This window comes from Aquila chrysaetos, chromosome 8 (genome assembly GCF_900496995.4).
Source record: "Aquila chrysaetos chrysaetos chromosome 8, bAquChr1.4, whole genome shotgun sequence".
Taxonomy (NCBI): Eukaryota; Metazoa; Chordata; class Aves; order Accipitriformes; family Accipitridae; genus Aquila; species Aquila chrysaetos.
This window is the reverse complement of record NC_044011.1, coordinates 8,332,556-8,345,214: the sequence shown is the minus strand read 5'-3', so window position 1 is coordinate 8,345,214 and position 12,659 is coordinate 8,332,556. Positions and strand designations below refer to the sequence as shown.

At 38.2% G+C, this 12,659-nt stretch overlaps 1 protein-coding gene across 3 annotated transcripts in view; it reads right to left on the bottom strand.

Moving 5' to 3' along the window:
- Window positions 1-2,727: 2,727 nt before the first annotated feature.
- The window catches only part of PDE10A (phosphodiesterase 10A), a 197,091-nt gene continuing 187,159 nt past the window's right edge, over window positions 2,728-12,659 (bottom strand). For all 3 annotated transcript variants that reach the window (XM_030021938.2, XM_030021936.2, XM_030021937.2), the window contains exon 22: window positions 2,728-7,382. In XM_030021938.2, coding sequence (XP_029877798.1) covers window positions 7,265-7,382 — 118 coding nt within the window. In that variant the 3' untranslated portion in view covers window positions 2,728-7,264. The remainder of the gene's footprint in view (window positions 7,383-12,659) is intronic.

The following is a 12,659-nucleotide window of genomic DNA, read 5'->3' as shown; positions in this document are numbered from 1 at the left end:
AAATCTGTCATGGAACGACGTGGCTCCCCCAAGTCCGTAAGTAGCATCTTAACAGATGTCCATTGTCTTTCCAAATGTACTGTAAATATTCTGCTCTGCAAGCTTCAGTACATTTTCATGTTAAGAGGAAAAGCACATGTCAGTGGCCTTTTTCCCAGGCTAGTCACATGAGAAACCACATTTTTTTCAGCAAGGTAGGATTTTTTGTCATGAGATGTAAAATATGCCCAATATTGAATACTTATTTTCTCTCCACAAGACAGCAGCAGAAAACAACTTGGACTTCCAGCTCACTAGGTGGAAACTAACGTGAGTTACGCTCCGTCTCTTCTTTATGATCAACTTGTCCATCAGCACTAATTCCAAACTACCCGTATTCACCACTGCTACTAACATTGATGGTAAAATTTTCAAGGCTTCTGACAGATACTGACTTTCCTAGGTGCTTCCAAAAGTTTCTTTTTTGGCTTTTTTCTGGTATTTTACAAGCCCTATTTTTTCATTTCCATATGCTTAACAGTGTTTATTAACACCTGTTGCTTCCATAAGCAGCATAAATACAGCTCAAGAAACAGAAGTAGCTCTACAAACATCATATTCTCACCTATATGCACAGGGTTTACATTGCTGTAAAAAAGAAAAATAATTAATGCCAGCTGAATGTTAACGGACGATGTGGTGAAAATCATTTAGCCCTTCCAGCAATGTTGCAAACCAAAAAAAACATGAAAGGACAACTTTACCTGGTATAATTCATTCTTTCCAAAGTTCTTGAGTCTCAGGGTTCCCCTTTCTTTTAGAAGACTTTTAAACAACAGGCCTAACACACACATCAACTACTTCTGAAGCATTTCTCTGTAACTCATTCATGACCCAGAAACAAAGCCAGAAACAAAGATCTTCATCTTCGTAAGCAACATCCACAGTACAGGTAGCTCCTCCTAGAGCACTACTGAAACACACTGAAAAAAACTTTTCTCCCCAATCTGAGGAAGAGGGACTACAGATTTAGGAAGGGGAATTTCTCCTTAGTAATTGTCTTCAGCAAAGTAAGTACAACAAATTAATCTCCAACAATTGTTGAGCAGGTGAAATCCATTGAAGTCTCTGTCCCTTACAATTGACTCAAATGAGCACACGATCTTACAGAGCACTTGGATACTTTCAAATAAGCCTAATTCAAAGTTCCTCAAAACCAACAGAAATACTCCTTTCCTTCCCAAACTTCAACGAGCTTCAGTTAAGGTGCTTTTACATTGATATTTTCCAATATCTGCAAGGGAATATATTCAGGGGTTGATTTTTGTAAGTTTCTGATGATGTTTTTCAATAACAAAGGGCTGAAAAATGTAAGGAAAGCATACCGACTGGGCAGTGACCGTCAGTGGCAAAGCATCACGCTGTGCTACAAGAGCTAAGTCTGCATGACAAGCAGAAATATATGAAAAGGCATGTGATTGCCATCAATTTGAAAAGCTTGACCAGAAAGTCATTAATTGACTTCAGCCTACAGTTCCTTGCCAACAATACAGAAACAGGTGGAAAGGACCAAATTAATAGTATTCACAGAAACATTCCTCTTCTATTGCCTGTCCCTCAAAATAATTCAGAAAGTTTTAACTTAAATGAATAACCCCCCCAAAATGTATTAAATGTCAGTGCAATTTCCGTTTCATCACAACAGCTAGCCCTAGCAGTATGTCCCTTGCAGCAAACAGAGCTTTCTGGAAGGGCTGGTCACAACAGCACAAACCCAAGTATATTTTGTAAAACTTGTTTGTGACAACAGCATGCAGTAGTTAAACCGAAACAGTTGCCCTGGAAACCTGTTTCTGGCCAAGTCGTCTTAGCAATGCTAAGTTCCTTCAGTGAGGAGGGAGACCAGGAACATTTGGAGACCGTGCTGAGAACTAGAGACAGAGCTCATGGTGAATGCTCTATCCCAGGCTCACCGTCATTCTCTGAGAACAGAAGGGTCCTGCAGAGTCATAAAGACACAAGGCCACTTTGAGGTCTACAAATGGTGAATACCCTGTTTACTGAGCATGAACAGTACAAGAGATCTTCGAAGCAAATCAATGTATTAGGTAGATAAATACACAGGATTTTTTTTTCGTCATTTTTTTCACCTATTTTATAAATAGCTGCTAATGCGTTGTTCAGAATTTTGCTTTACAGTTCCCTGAACCTACCTTGTATTTTCAGGGTATTGACAGCTGTCAAAGCCCTATATTGCTTTGGACTAGCAAACCTTAAAAATTTAGGCGTAGGATTATTTTTTACAATTCAGCATCTGAGTATCTCCGTAATTCCCAAAAGGTAGCAAATAATTCTGCATTAGCTGCACTGCTGTTTGACAGTGGCAAAGCAAGGGTCTGTGTGGAAGTACCTGTCAACAGCAAGGTAAGCTCTCCAGCAGCAGGAGGGCACACGGGAAAGTGGAGCCCTTTGCAGTTTGTGACAGTGTGAACTTGAAATAGGTGATAAAAAAAGAAAAAAAAAAATTGGTTTTTTTGTAAAAAAAGAATGAACTTACGTTGGGAAAACACACCATAAGCAGTAAACTGCAATTACAGGGAAAACCAGGCACTACCTTTTTAAAGGACTCTGTTACGTTTTGAATCCCTTTCTCCTGTGGTTTACTTGTGGTATAAACATACATATACACACACACACTTCCCATCCCTCACTTCCGCTCCCAATAATAGCAAAAATAAACATGAAAAATAATATTAAAAAACTCTGTATTCAGTAATATTCACACCAAAGTATATGTATAGATATATCCATTAAAATTATGAACATTTCTAAATATATTTTATGTATCATACATATATTTATATGTATAATTACATATCCACAGAAGTAGTCTTGCTGTGCTAAAGCCAGCAGTAAAAGCAAAACCAGGTTTCACAATAGGACACCCATATATGCATAATGTACTGGCTGTTTGGTTTGTGAATTTATTTACAACTGAACTATATCATAATAAATGCTTACTGTTCTATTGTACAAACGTAATAGTAAAGGTTTAGGTTTGTTTTTTAAATACAAAGACTGCAAATGAATACATGAAAAAAATTACACACCATGTACAGTATTTATAATTTATAAATGCAAAGTTAAGACCTCTTTAAATTATTGCACTTGCATATTTTTTTACAAAGATAGTTTATATGTATCATATATATATATATGTGTGTGTAAATATATATATATATAAAACAAATTTTTCAGCTCACTAAATGTAGTAAAGTTGAATGTTGTTACCTTGAAGTTCGTTCTTCTTCACATAACAGCCCAACCTGAATTTTGAATATATATGAATCTACTCTACAAATCAGTTTGATCTACCCTAGAAAGCAGTCTGTTATTTTAGGTTTTTTGACAGAGTATACACCCGTATTACAATCGAGCACAGTTTTTGGTCAGAAAGCAAAACAAGAGTTATGGTGTGCCTTTGCTAAATTGGGATATATAAGCTAAAGTTTGAACATGAACTTCCTTGTAGTAGTGTGCAGAAAGCCTTTTCTGTGTTTAGAATGAACAAATTAATTGCTCCACTTCACAGAACTGTTCCTATATCACAGTGTTTGAGGCAAATGCATTATTTCAAGAGGGTCATAATTGTTTTGAGTATCTAACAATCTCTATTTTTTAACAAGAATAGTGCTATTTGCTATCCCTACAATTTTAACTTTTAACTTAAATTTTAATTTTAATTTAGAATGCTCTAAAGGCAGTCACAGCAAACTGATCACACTAATTTTAAACACATGAAAGAAGTCTGTGCCACATGAAAAGATGAATACCACACTGCACGTCCCCTCCAGTGTAAATATGTTCTATCATATACTCCAACTACAAAAACCCATTGCATTTCTCTAACGGTCAGTTATAAAAAAAAAAAATACTGCCGTGAGTTGAACCATTACAGCAGAATGTTGCACTAGCATACAAAATTCATGGATTAATTATAACAATGGAGTTTCTGTCAGTGCTGTAATAAAATATGCAACATCTCAGATGAGTATCATGCTATGTCAACTATTTTTCTCACTTAGTGCATACCTTTCAGGCACCATTTTGTAACACATTAGAAATGCTCAGGTATGGCTTCAAACAGTCCTTTTACCATTACCAGGCTTAGAGGGGAAAAGCAATTGGAATTATCAACAAAAATAATGCAGTTCTAGGAGTATAAAGTCTAACACTTCCAGGAAAGAAGAGATGTTAGGTTTTTTATACATTCTTATTGATCTTGGGCAAGATCAGTTTTAGCAGGATAAAAATGCAAGGAAGAACGGCTTTTGGCAGTTTAGCTTAACGAGCCAGATGTCTTACAGATCTAGATGTCTTACTCCATTTGTGAGTTCAAGTCCGGAGTTTTGAACAATTAAATCTCAACGTACTTGAGCCATGAAATTCAAATGTGGCTTCGAAGTTTTAGGTTTTGGTGGGTTTGACTTTGGAAGTGCAGGTGTAAGTTTGTTTCTACAAAAAATTTACACATCTGAATCTGTACTCTGTAAATGCTAAGACAGACCAAATTTGCTTAGAAAATACAGCCCCTTGTGGCTATTTTTGTTGGTCTAGGTGCTAACAAAGAGTAACATTTTGTCACGACCTTTCTCCTTTTACACACCAGGAAAACAAACCAAACCACAACCACTGGAGCCAACATTTTTAATTCTAATGGACGTGATACTATGGCAAACATATTTTATGTGGTTTGGATAGTGCTATATCAGAAACAATACCTGATTGACTTGATACATTAATAGTACAATTATTTACTGCCAATCTGACAAATTTGCTAGGGAAACATGTTCTGTATCAGTACTTATAAACTTCAAAACATAAAATATCGTGCGATACTGCCAAATATTTTGAATGGTAAGCAGCAGAACGGGTGAAGTTATCTTTACTGTCAATGAGTAAAAGGTGAATTAAAAGCTTTCCATACACACAGACACAGTGTGATAAGGAATATTTTTGCAATGCTTGTAAGATCAGCATTCAAAGTGGCAGAATAACAGCAAATATACTTAACTCATGAAGGAAAAACACTCCATCCAGTTGTTGGGGTATCTGAATTTCAGGGAGTATTTTTGTAGTCACCATAGATTTTTTTTGATAATTTCCATGTAAATTAGGAACCGTGGATTGTGTCTCAAGTACTTAGCGGATGAAAGGTTGCATCTGCGTGATTTATTTAAAACAGAACTGCTAAGGAGTAAAGCAGAGGACACAGCATGAGATACTATTCATTCTACAGTGGTGTAATTGTTTCCTGCATTTTTTTTTGTTCCAAAATAGTTTGCTGTGGTTAACAATGAATTTCTGCACTTAGAATTGGTAAAGCAAACTGAAAAAAATTATGCGGCTGCTGCTGGGTAACCTGTATCATACAAATAACATAACTTCATATTGAATTCTCAACCTCTGGGATATCTATGTACTGCAAAGGCTTAAGTGCATTTAAACATTATGCGATTACGTATCACATACTGTACACACGTACAGATACTGGTATGTGCTCGACCATAACAGAAGGCAGAACTCAAGAGTCCAAGTCATTTACATGAAACCCCTAAGATGGCATGCTTATTAGAGCAATACAGCTCAACAGACATGAGATGGAAAAAGAGAACCTGTGTTCTGTCTTTAAGTCCCTACTATTATTTGTTGCCGTTACACAAATGGCTGTGTTATCACGGAACCAGTACAAGAGCGTATTATCTGTGAAAAAGCATATAATGCAACATAGGCTGTATGTGAAAGGTACGCAAAGACTGTGTTTTCACCTACTGCGTGGATCAATATGAAGATTTTTTCCTCATTAGTTTTAAGAGAAAGATGAAGGCAAATTAAGTGTTGTTGAAACATACCCTGTACAATTGCACTAAATTTAAAAGAGTGGCATTAAATGTAAGGTCTTAAAGTCTGTGCATAAGTTTGTAAGGCTGAAGCCTAAGTCAGCACAGAACTGTAAACACACTATTTTAGAGTACTTTTCTTCAGTCAGCTATTCTTTCACTAAGATAGGCAGTTCTAAGCCTGGAAATTTTGCTGAACTAGGGGGAAAAAAAGCAAACAGACACATGGAGAAGTTTCCTAATTTCACTCATCTTGGGATGGGGGAAAAGAGCAGTAGAAGACATGCAGTGTTACTGTGCAACACAAAAGCTAGTCAATACAAAACCATTTTTGATTTATTGTGATGGTACCACAATCCCTCTTATCAGACCTGACTTTTCTGACAAGGCTTTTGTTCCCAGCAGATAGTATACTTCAGGTATGTCTCTAATACTTTTTAAAATACAACTCAGCAGGTAGAAATAAAAATGATGACTTTACTTAATTGTGACCTAGGCAAGGAAATCTTTGCTGTCACCTTTAAATTTTAATCTGATACTTCTGTCACTATGGACACAAAAACTCCAACCTGAAACTCTCTTTCATATTGGAGATAAATATCCAGTACTTCCAGTGTTTTGAGGGAGGAGCTGTCTAGGTTTATAAATCATTCTGAAGAACAAAGCACCGTCACTAGTTCTTTCAACGTTTGCCTTGTCTTGGGAGTGACAGACAATTTGCGTCATGATGCTTAATGAAGTACTTTAAAGCTTTAACCTGAATGTTTGTTTTCCTTTAGTTTGCAGCAAGAGAATTCACTGTAACCTAAGCATGAATTATAGTCTCCAAGGATTCTGCTGGAGTTCAAACTGATTACAAGTAGATCACACATAAACATTCACAATAGCAATGGGTATATTGTTCTATTTATAGCCAAGAACTCCCAAGTGACACTGGTGTTAAAGCCAGCCACAGTATGGTATAATAAAAGTACCATTGAAACCCTTACTAGAAAGATACAATTTAGAAGTACCCCCTAAGATTTTCCCCCACCCGCCCCGTCAGTTTTAAATTAAGGCCTCAGCAATGTAGCCCATGAGATAAGTCTTTTATATTCACAAGTCGTAAGTTCTCTTTTGATAGCTGACTCCAAAACATCTGGGTTGTCGTTCTCCCTCTGTTCACGTCGTGTCACTGGTGTAGGTCAGGAGGTTGGCTGCCAGAGTCATTTAGCTGAGGTAACTCCATGGGTGTTACCTTCCTAGGCAGATTGGCTTCTTAGTTAGCATTTTGTAGCTTTTTTTTTCCTTCCCCCCTCCCCCCAAATAAAAATGAAACAAAACAAAAAACAACCCCCAAAACAAGAAGGGATGCTTTTCAGGTTAAAGCAATCTGTCGCTGCTGTTCAGTCATCGATCTTCACAGGAAGTGAATCTGAGGTCCCAGGAGCAAGGGACTGCGAGGGAATCCATATAGAGGCTTCCTCACCTCTTGTTACTTTCTCCCATTGGTTGAGATTGTCCCTGGAGGTACAAGAAAATCAGAGGTAAAGCACTGTTCCTAAGTTTACTAGGACTTCTTCCTAACAATACTGTCTGCTCTACTATACTTTGAGATGTAGCTTTATGCTGCATGCAAGTACCTGTATGTAATCAAGCTTTTATCATCTTTACATTATTTCATCCTTCACCTTCAGTTATCCCATTTTGTAATTCTGTGTGGCTCATATACATGTTGACTGTATATAAGCCCACAGCATACCTTCCCCAGAACAAGCCCTGGAGCTAGAGGCTAGTACCTGCCTCCATTACAAATTTCTAGCCCTCATGGCTGCAGAGAAAACCCAGCTGTGACCCAAGAGAGACATGTCTGCAGAGACTCTGAAACAGCAATCTGGAGACAAGTGGCCTTCCTCCCTTCGAACTTCAGGGATTTTACCACAGCATATGGCACTTTGGCCCTTTTCAAAACCACCACCGAGATCAGGACTCTTGCCAGCAAACTTGCTTCATTGGAAACCACAGAAGCGCATTAAGCTTTCTGAAACTCCCGCATGTGGGCTGCGCAATAGTGTATAAAATGTCACATGCCAACATCATAGTATCACCTTTCAATTACTAATGTGGTGATCATACTGTCAATCTACTAAATTTAAAGAGTACCCCTTCCTCGAGACAGAAATTTTTTTTAGTGTCTCACAGCCTGGCCAACCCCCAAGTCCAAATTTTGGTTTGCAAGCCGTAACATGATGAAAAATTAAGGTGGTAATGTTCTACAGATCTGAAGCTCAGACCCATACAGACCCATAATCTTACTCGCTGTACACTAGTACCACTCCGGTGACTTGGAAGTCTATGTTGATGATATCCAACAGTGGACCATACTTGCAACCTATGGCTAAATCTAGCATTCAGTCTTCAAATACAGAAAGAGCGAGCTCAACTGTTTCAATTCCATACTATCAGATACCTAGTTACTAAAACAACAGTTCTTAGAAGTCTTCAGTAAACAAACAGGATGGTAAAAGTACTAAGGTCCTACATGCTGTGCGTCATATTATCTTATTACATCGGCATTTATGTGGCAGAGCTCTTCTGATTTTTATGTCATAGCTTTGCCGAAACAGTTGATAAAACAGCAAATAATGAGCTGGAAAGACAGAGAACAGGTAAGAAAAGAAAATGTTGCATTTGCTGGGGATGAGGAAAGGCAGGATCTGATGGAGTCTACTGAAGAAAGCTGGTGCCCTTTAGGGGAACACCTCCACCATTTTCTGCAGCAGATGGAAACCTGCTCTACCAGTGCTCCAGGCCAACTGGAAGTCATGAAGCCAGCGCAAATATGGCGCTGAATCTCAGCTTATACAATCGGGCACTAAGGATCAGAACAACTGAACCGTCACTATTTCTAGGTCCCTCTCCTGAAGCTGGGGAAGTAATGAGGAGAATTGCAGCCAAAATATTTTAAAATTATATCAATTTCAGCGAGAATTAAGAGACCTGAAAGCACATGGAAAATTGTTTAAAATGATTGGGTCTGGAATAAAGGAAAAAAATGTATCACTTCACCTCATCCTCAAAATAAATATACTATCATAGATTTGCCACTTTGGTAGGCCTACTGAGTACATGGGCTACAAAACACACATAGGACTTATTCTGAACGCTGTAACACAGGTGGCTGGTAGTTTTGATCTGCACAGAATGACAAGAGAGTATTTAAAAATGTGGAATAAATTACTAGACAAGAAAATCTTCTAGATCCTTGCTGCTACCTTACCTCAGGGAAATCAGTGACTGATACTTTTTTTTTTTTTAAAAGATGTAGATAATACGATTCATTTGCCTTTGTGCTCCCAATGAAGCCCTGGCTCCTAAGTGTCTGGAATAAATGCCCAGAGGCTCTCAAAACAAAAACCTTGATGCTGACATCCTGCCTTGGCTGCTTCTGCTGCTATTATTTGCAGCTGGTGTCTGTGTTCCAAACAACTCAAGGACGCAGCAGCTTAAACTCTTCGTTCCAAGAACGAGCACTGCTGGTAAAGGGGTGATATGGAAATTGGTTCAGCCAGCAGCTGAGGCAATACCAAACAGGGATGAGGCTGTATTCCTCTCATCACACTCAATAACAGTCACCCGTCAAAAATAAAGGGAAAAAAAAAAAAGTGTAGTGCAATATCAGCTATTTGAAACACTCTGGAGTAACCTAAACCCTGCAATAACATACATTTTAGTATGTTTAGTACACATAACATTTTAGTAATTGGGGAGTTGAAGTTAGATCTCTGTTCTTGATCTCCTACTCTGCGTCTCCAAGTCTGAACTCTCAACACTTCCTCCTCAAACAGACAGCAGAGGGTAATTTCAAGGCTAAGCTAAAACTATTAAACTGCTCCTCAGAAAACTTTATGCCAGGGTGTGGATTTTCAGGAAGCTCTTTAGTCTTACAGAGATCTTAAACCCCATCCACACATCTGTGCCCCAGCTTTGCATCAGTGCAATCTAAATTAAGGAATGCACAAGAGCAAGGTGGGGAGCTGTGTCTGTACAGAGCTGTGCCCAGTCTGGAGACTGTGCCAGTGTAGCTTTCAGAAGTATCGGTATTACAACTATAATTGGAATTCCAAACAACAAACTTAATCTCTAGAATAGAAAAGGTTCACGTAATCTCTGCCAGGAGTGTGATTGCTTTTACTTCAGACATCACACCTTCTGCAGAGAAACCCACTCCTGAAAAGATGTTCATGCTTGATCTTCAGAATCATGGAGACCCTTTCATATGTATGTGGGTGCTTGATACTCTACAATTCAACTTTAAATCTCCGCAGCTGAGTATTGAAAGGTAGACCATCAAGCATTACAAGTCACTTTTGCAAATAAGCCTCATTTGGATATCCATGTGGCTGGAAATCAAAAGATATGGGTCTTCCCAGAACCCTGTTCCTGAAAAAGATGCTGTGTGGTCTTAAGCACTCAACCTAGCCTCCCTAAGCCTCAGTTCCCATTAAGTGGAATAACAATGCTAACTTCCTACCACAGGTACTGGCAGGCTTATGCAAATGGTTCTACAGTAAATACAAACCCATTTTTAAGACCTCCCATTTGATTGTGCTAGTAACAGAACTTTCCTGACATCCAGCGCTGAGGTTACTTAATTAATCATACAGACTCTGCAAGACATTTTCATGTTAAAAGCATATAAATACTGCTTTGGGGAATAAGAGTACACCCAGATGTTGACACGTAATACAAAAGAAATAAAAATTTTCACATATATAAAGCAGTTTGACAATATTTGTTAGCTTGAGTACAAACAAGTAACTGGAAACACTCATGATAAGCATTACTGCCTTTCTAATGGTGGGTATTATAGTTGATGCTGTTTAGTCCATGTAAACAGTATAAAACTCTTTCTGTCTGCAAACATGGTTCTGCAAAGCACAATCTGTGTTCCAGTTACATGGATCAAATAACCAACCATTTAGCTTGCAGCCATCAATACAGCTGAAGCAACATGCCTTCAAGCAGGGATTACGAAGAGAAAGAAGTTAGAAAACTTCCAAGATCTCAGACTACCTCTCAGTAAAGCAGTTGGATGATTCATGACCTTGTTAAGACTGAAAGGATTACAAGCAGTTCTGTAGTTTACTTCATGTTCTCTGATTTCACACTGAAAGCCACTCTTCTTTATTTGTCAGGGTACAAATTATTCAGTTATCTATAATCAAACTATCAACACATATATATTAGGTCAACACGGCTCAGGGAGTACACATTCCTACTCCATGCTGTAACTTTGAATTCCAAAACAGAATTTGGACTTTCATACCATTATGGTAGTAATGCACTCCATGGCATTTTGAAACTAGAGAAGAGTTTAATGCTATATTGTAACTGATGGAACCACTAAAATCCGCACCTATGAATACTTCCAGATTAGTCAATTTAGGATAACAAATTACTGCCTGCTATTTACCAGACATTGTTACTTTCATAGCTTCTAAGGACAAAAGACACTACTATAAGGATCACCTAGCCTGACTGCCTGGAAAAGACAGGCCTTGGCAATTGCATCACAGTAACTGTGCCCCAGACCTGTATCCCTTTTACCTCTCTCTTTTAAAAAGTATACCTAGCCTTGGTTTAAGATCTTCAACTGGCATTATTCCAAATGCTAAAAAAAGACATCCACCATATTCCTTGTTTGAACCTTTGGGCTTCAAGTAGTCTTTATCCACTAAATTAATGAGCTTTGTCTAATCAGAAAACATACTATGGAGACAGTTACAGATTTTGATAAAGTCATTCTCTTGGGTAAACTAAATACATTATGTCAGATTTTTTAGTCTCTTACTACTAAGATGTCAAAACATTCTTTAAGCCCTTTCCTAATCTTCTCTTATTTGCTAGTGTCTTTATCTACTCTTCTTAAACCACAGACACTAAACAGGATTCCAGCTGTAGCCCCATTAATGTAATAACTGCAGAGATATAGACTCTAATCCTACTTAATATTCCCTCCATATCCATCTAAGGGTTGCACAGCCATGCCCAGCGGCAGGACCTTAGAGGAAGCTGACTATTAATGATGGCTCCTAGATACTCACTGTTTTTTGTTAATATAGTCCTCTGTCCCACTGATGCAGACCTACATATTCTTCTCATAGCTACACAAAATAGCATTTGGGTGCAAACGACATCATTATTTTGCAAACCACTATGTTAAATTTCACTGCATTTTGTATATAGTGGGCACCCTTCTGTTACTTCACACAGAGCATTTAGTCCACAAGATCAGGAAAATGACAGAGTAGGTAGGTCTGCCATACAGGACAAAGAAAAAGTTCAGTGCAAGCTAGAATTTAAGGACCACAAGAGAAAAAAACCCAAAAGATTACGAGAGAGGTGCTAGTAAGAGCATAGAAAAACACGCCTCTCTTCCGTGGATGTAACTAAAGATTGCTGGCATTTTATGAACCAACTGTTTTTCTTTAGAGAGAACACTGATTAACCTGAAACTGGAACATTTTCATGAAGCATATACTGGTTTCAACAGAAGTTTTGTCAGGAAAGATTGCTAAGGTCCAGGATATAATTATTGGACAGAACTACCTACAAAGAGATCCACCATCATTCCAGGGTAGAAGCAGCCAATTGGTTAAGGACCCTTGCCTCTCCTCCAGAAGATCCCAAGCTACATTCCAACTGATGCACAGGACAAAGTTACATTTGCCTCTCCCACATTCCAGCGGTACTACCCTTATGCTCCCAATGACTGAATATTCCAGGGCTCTTTCTTTT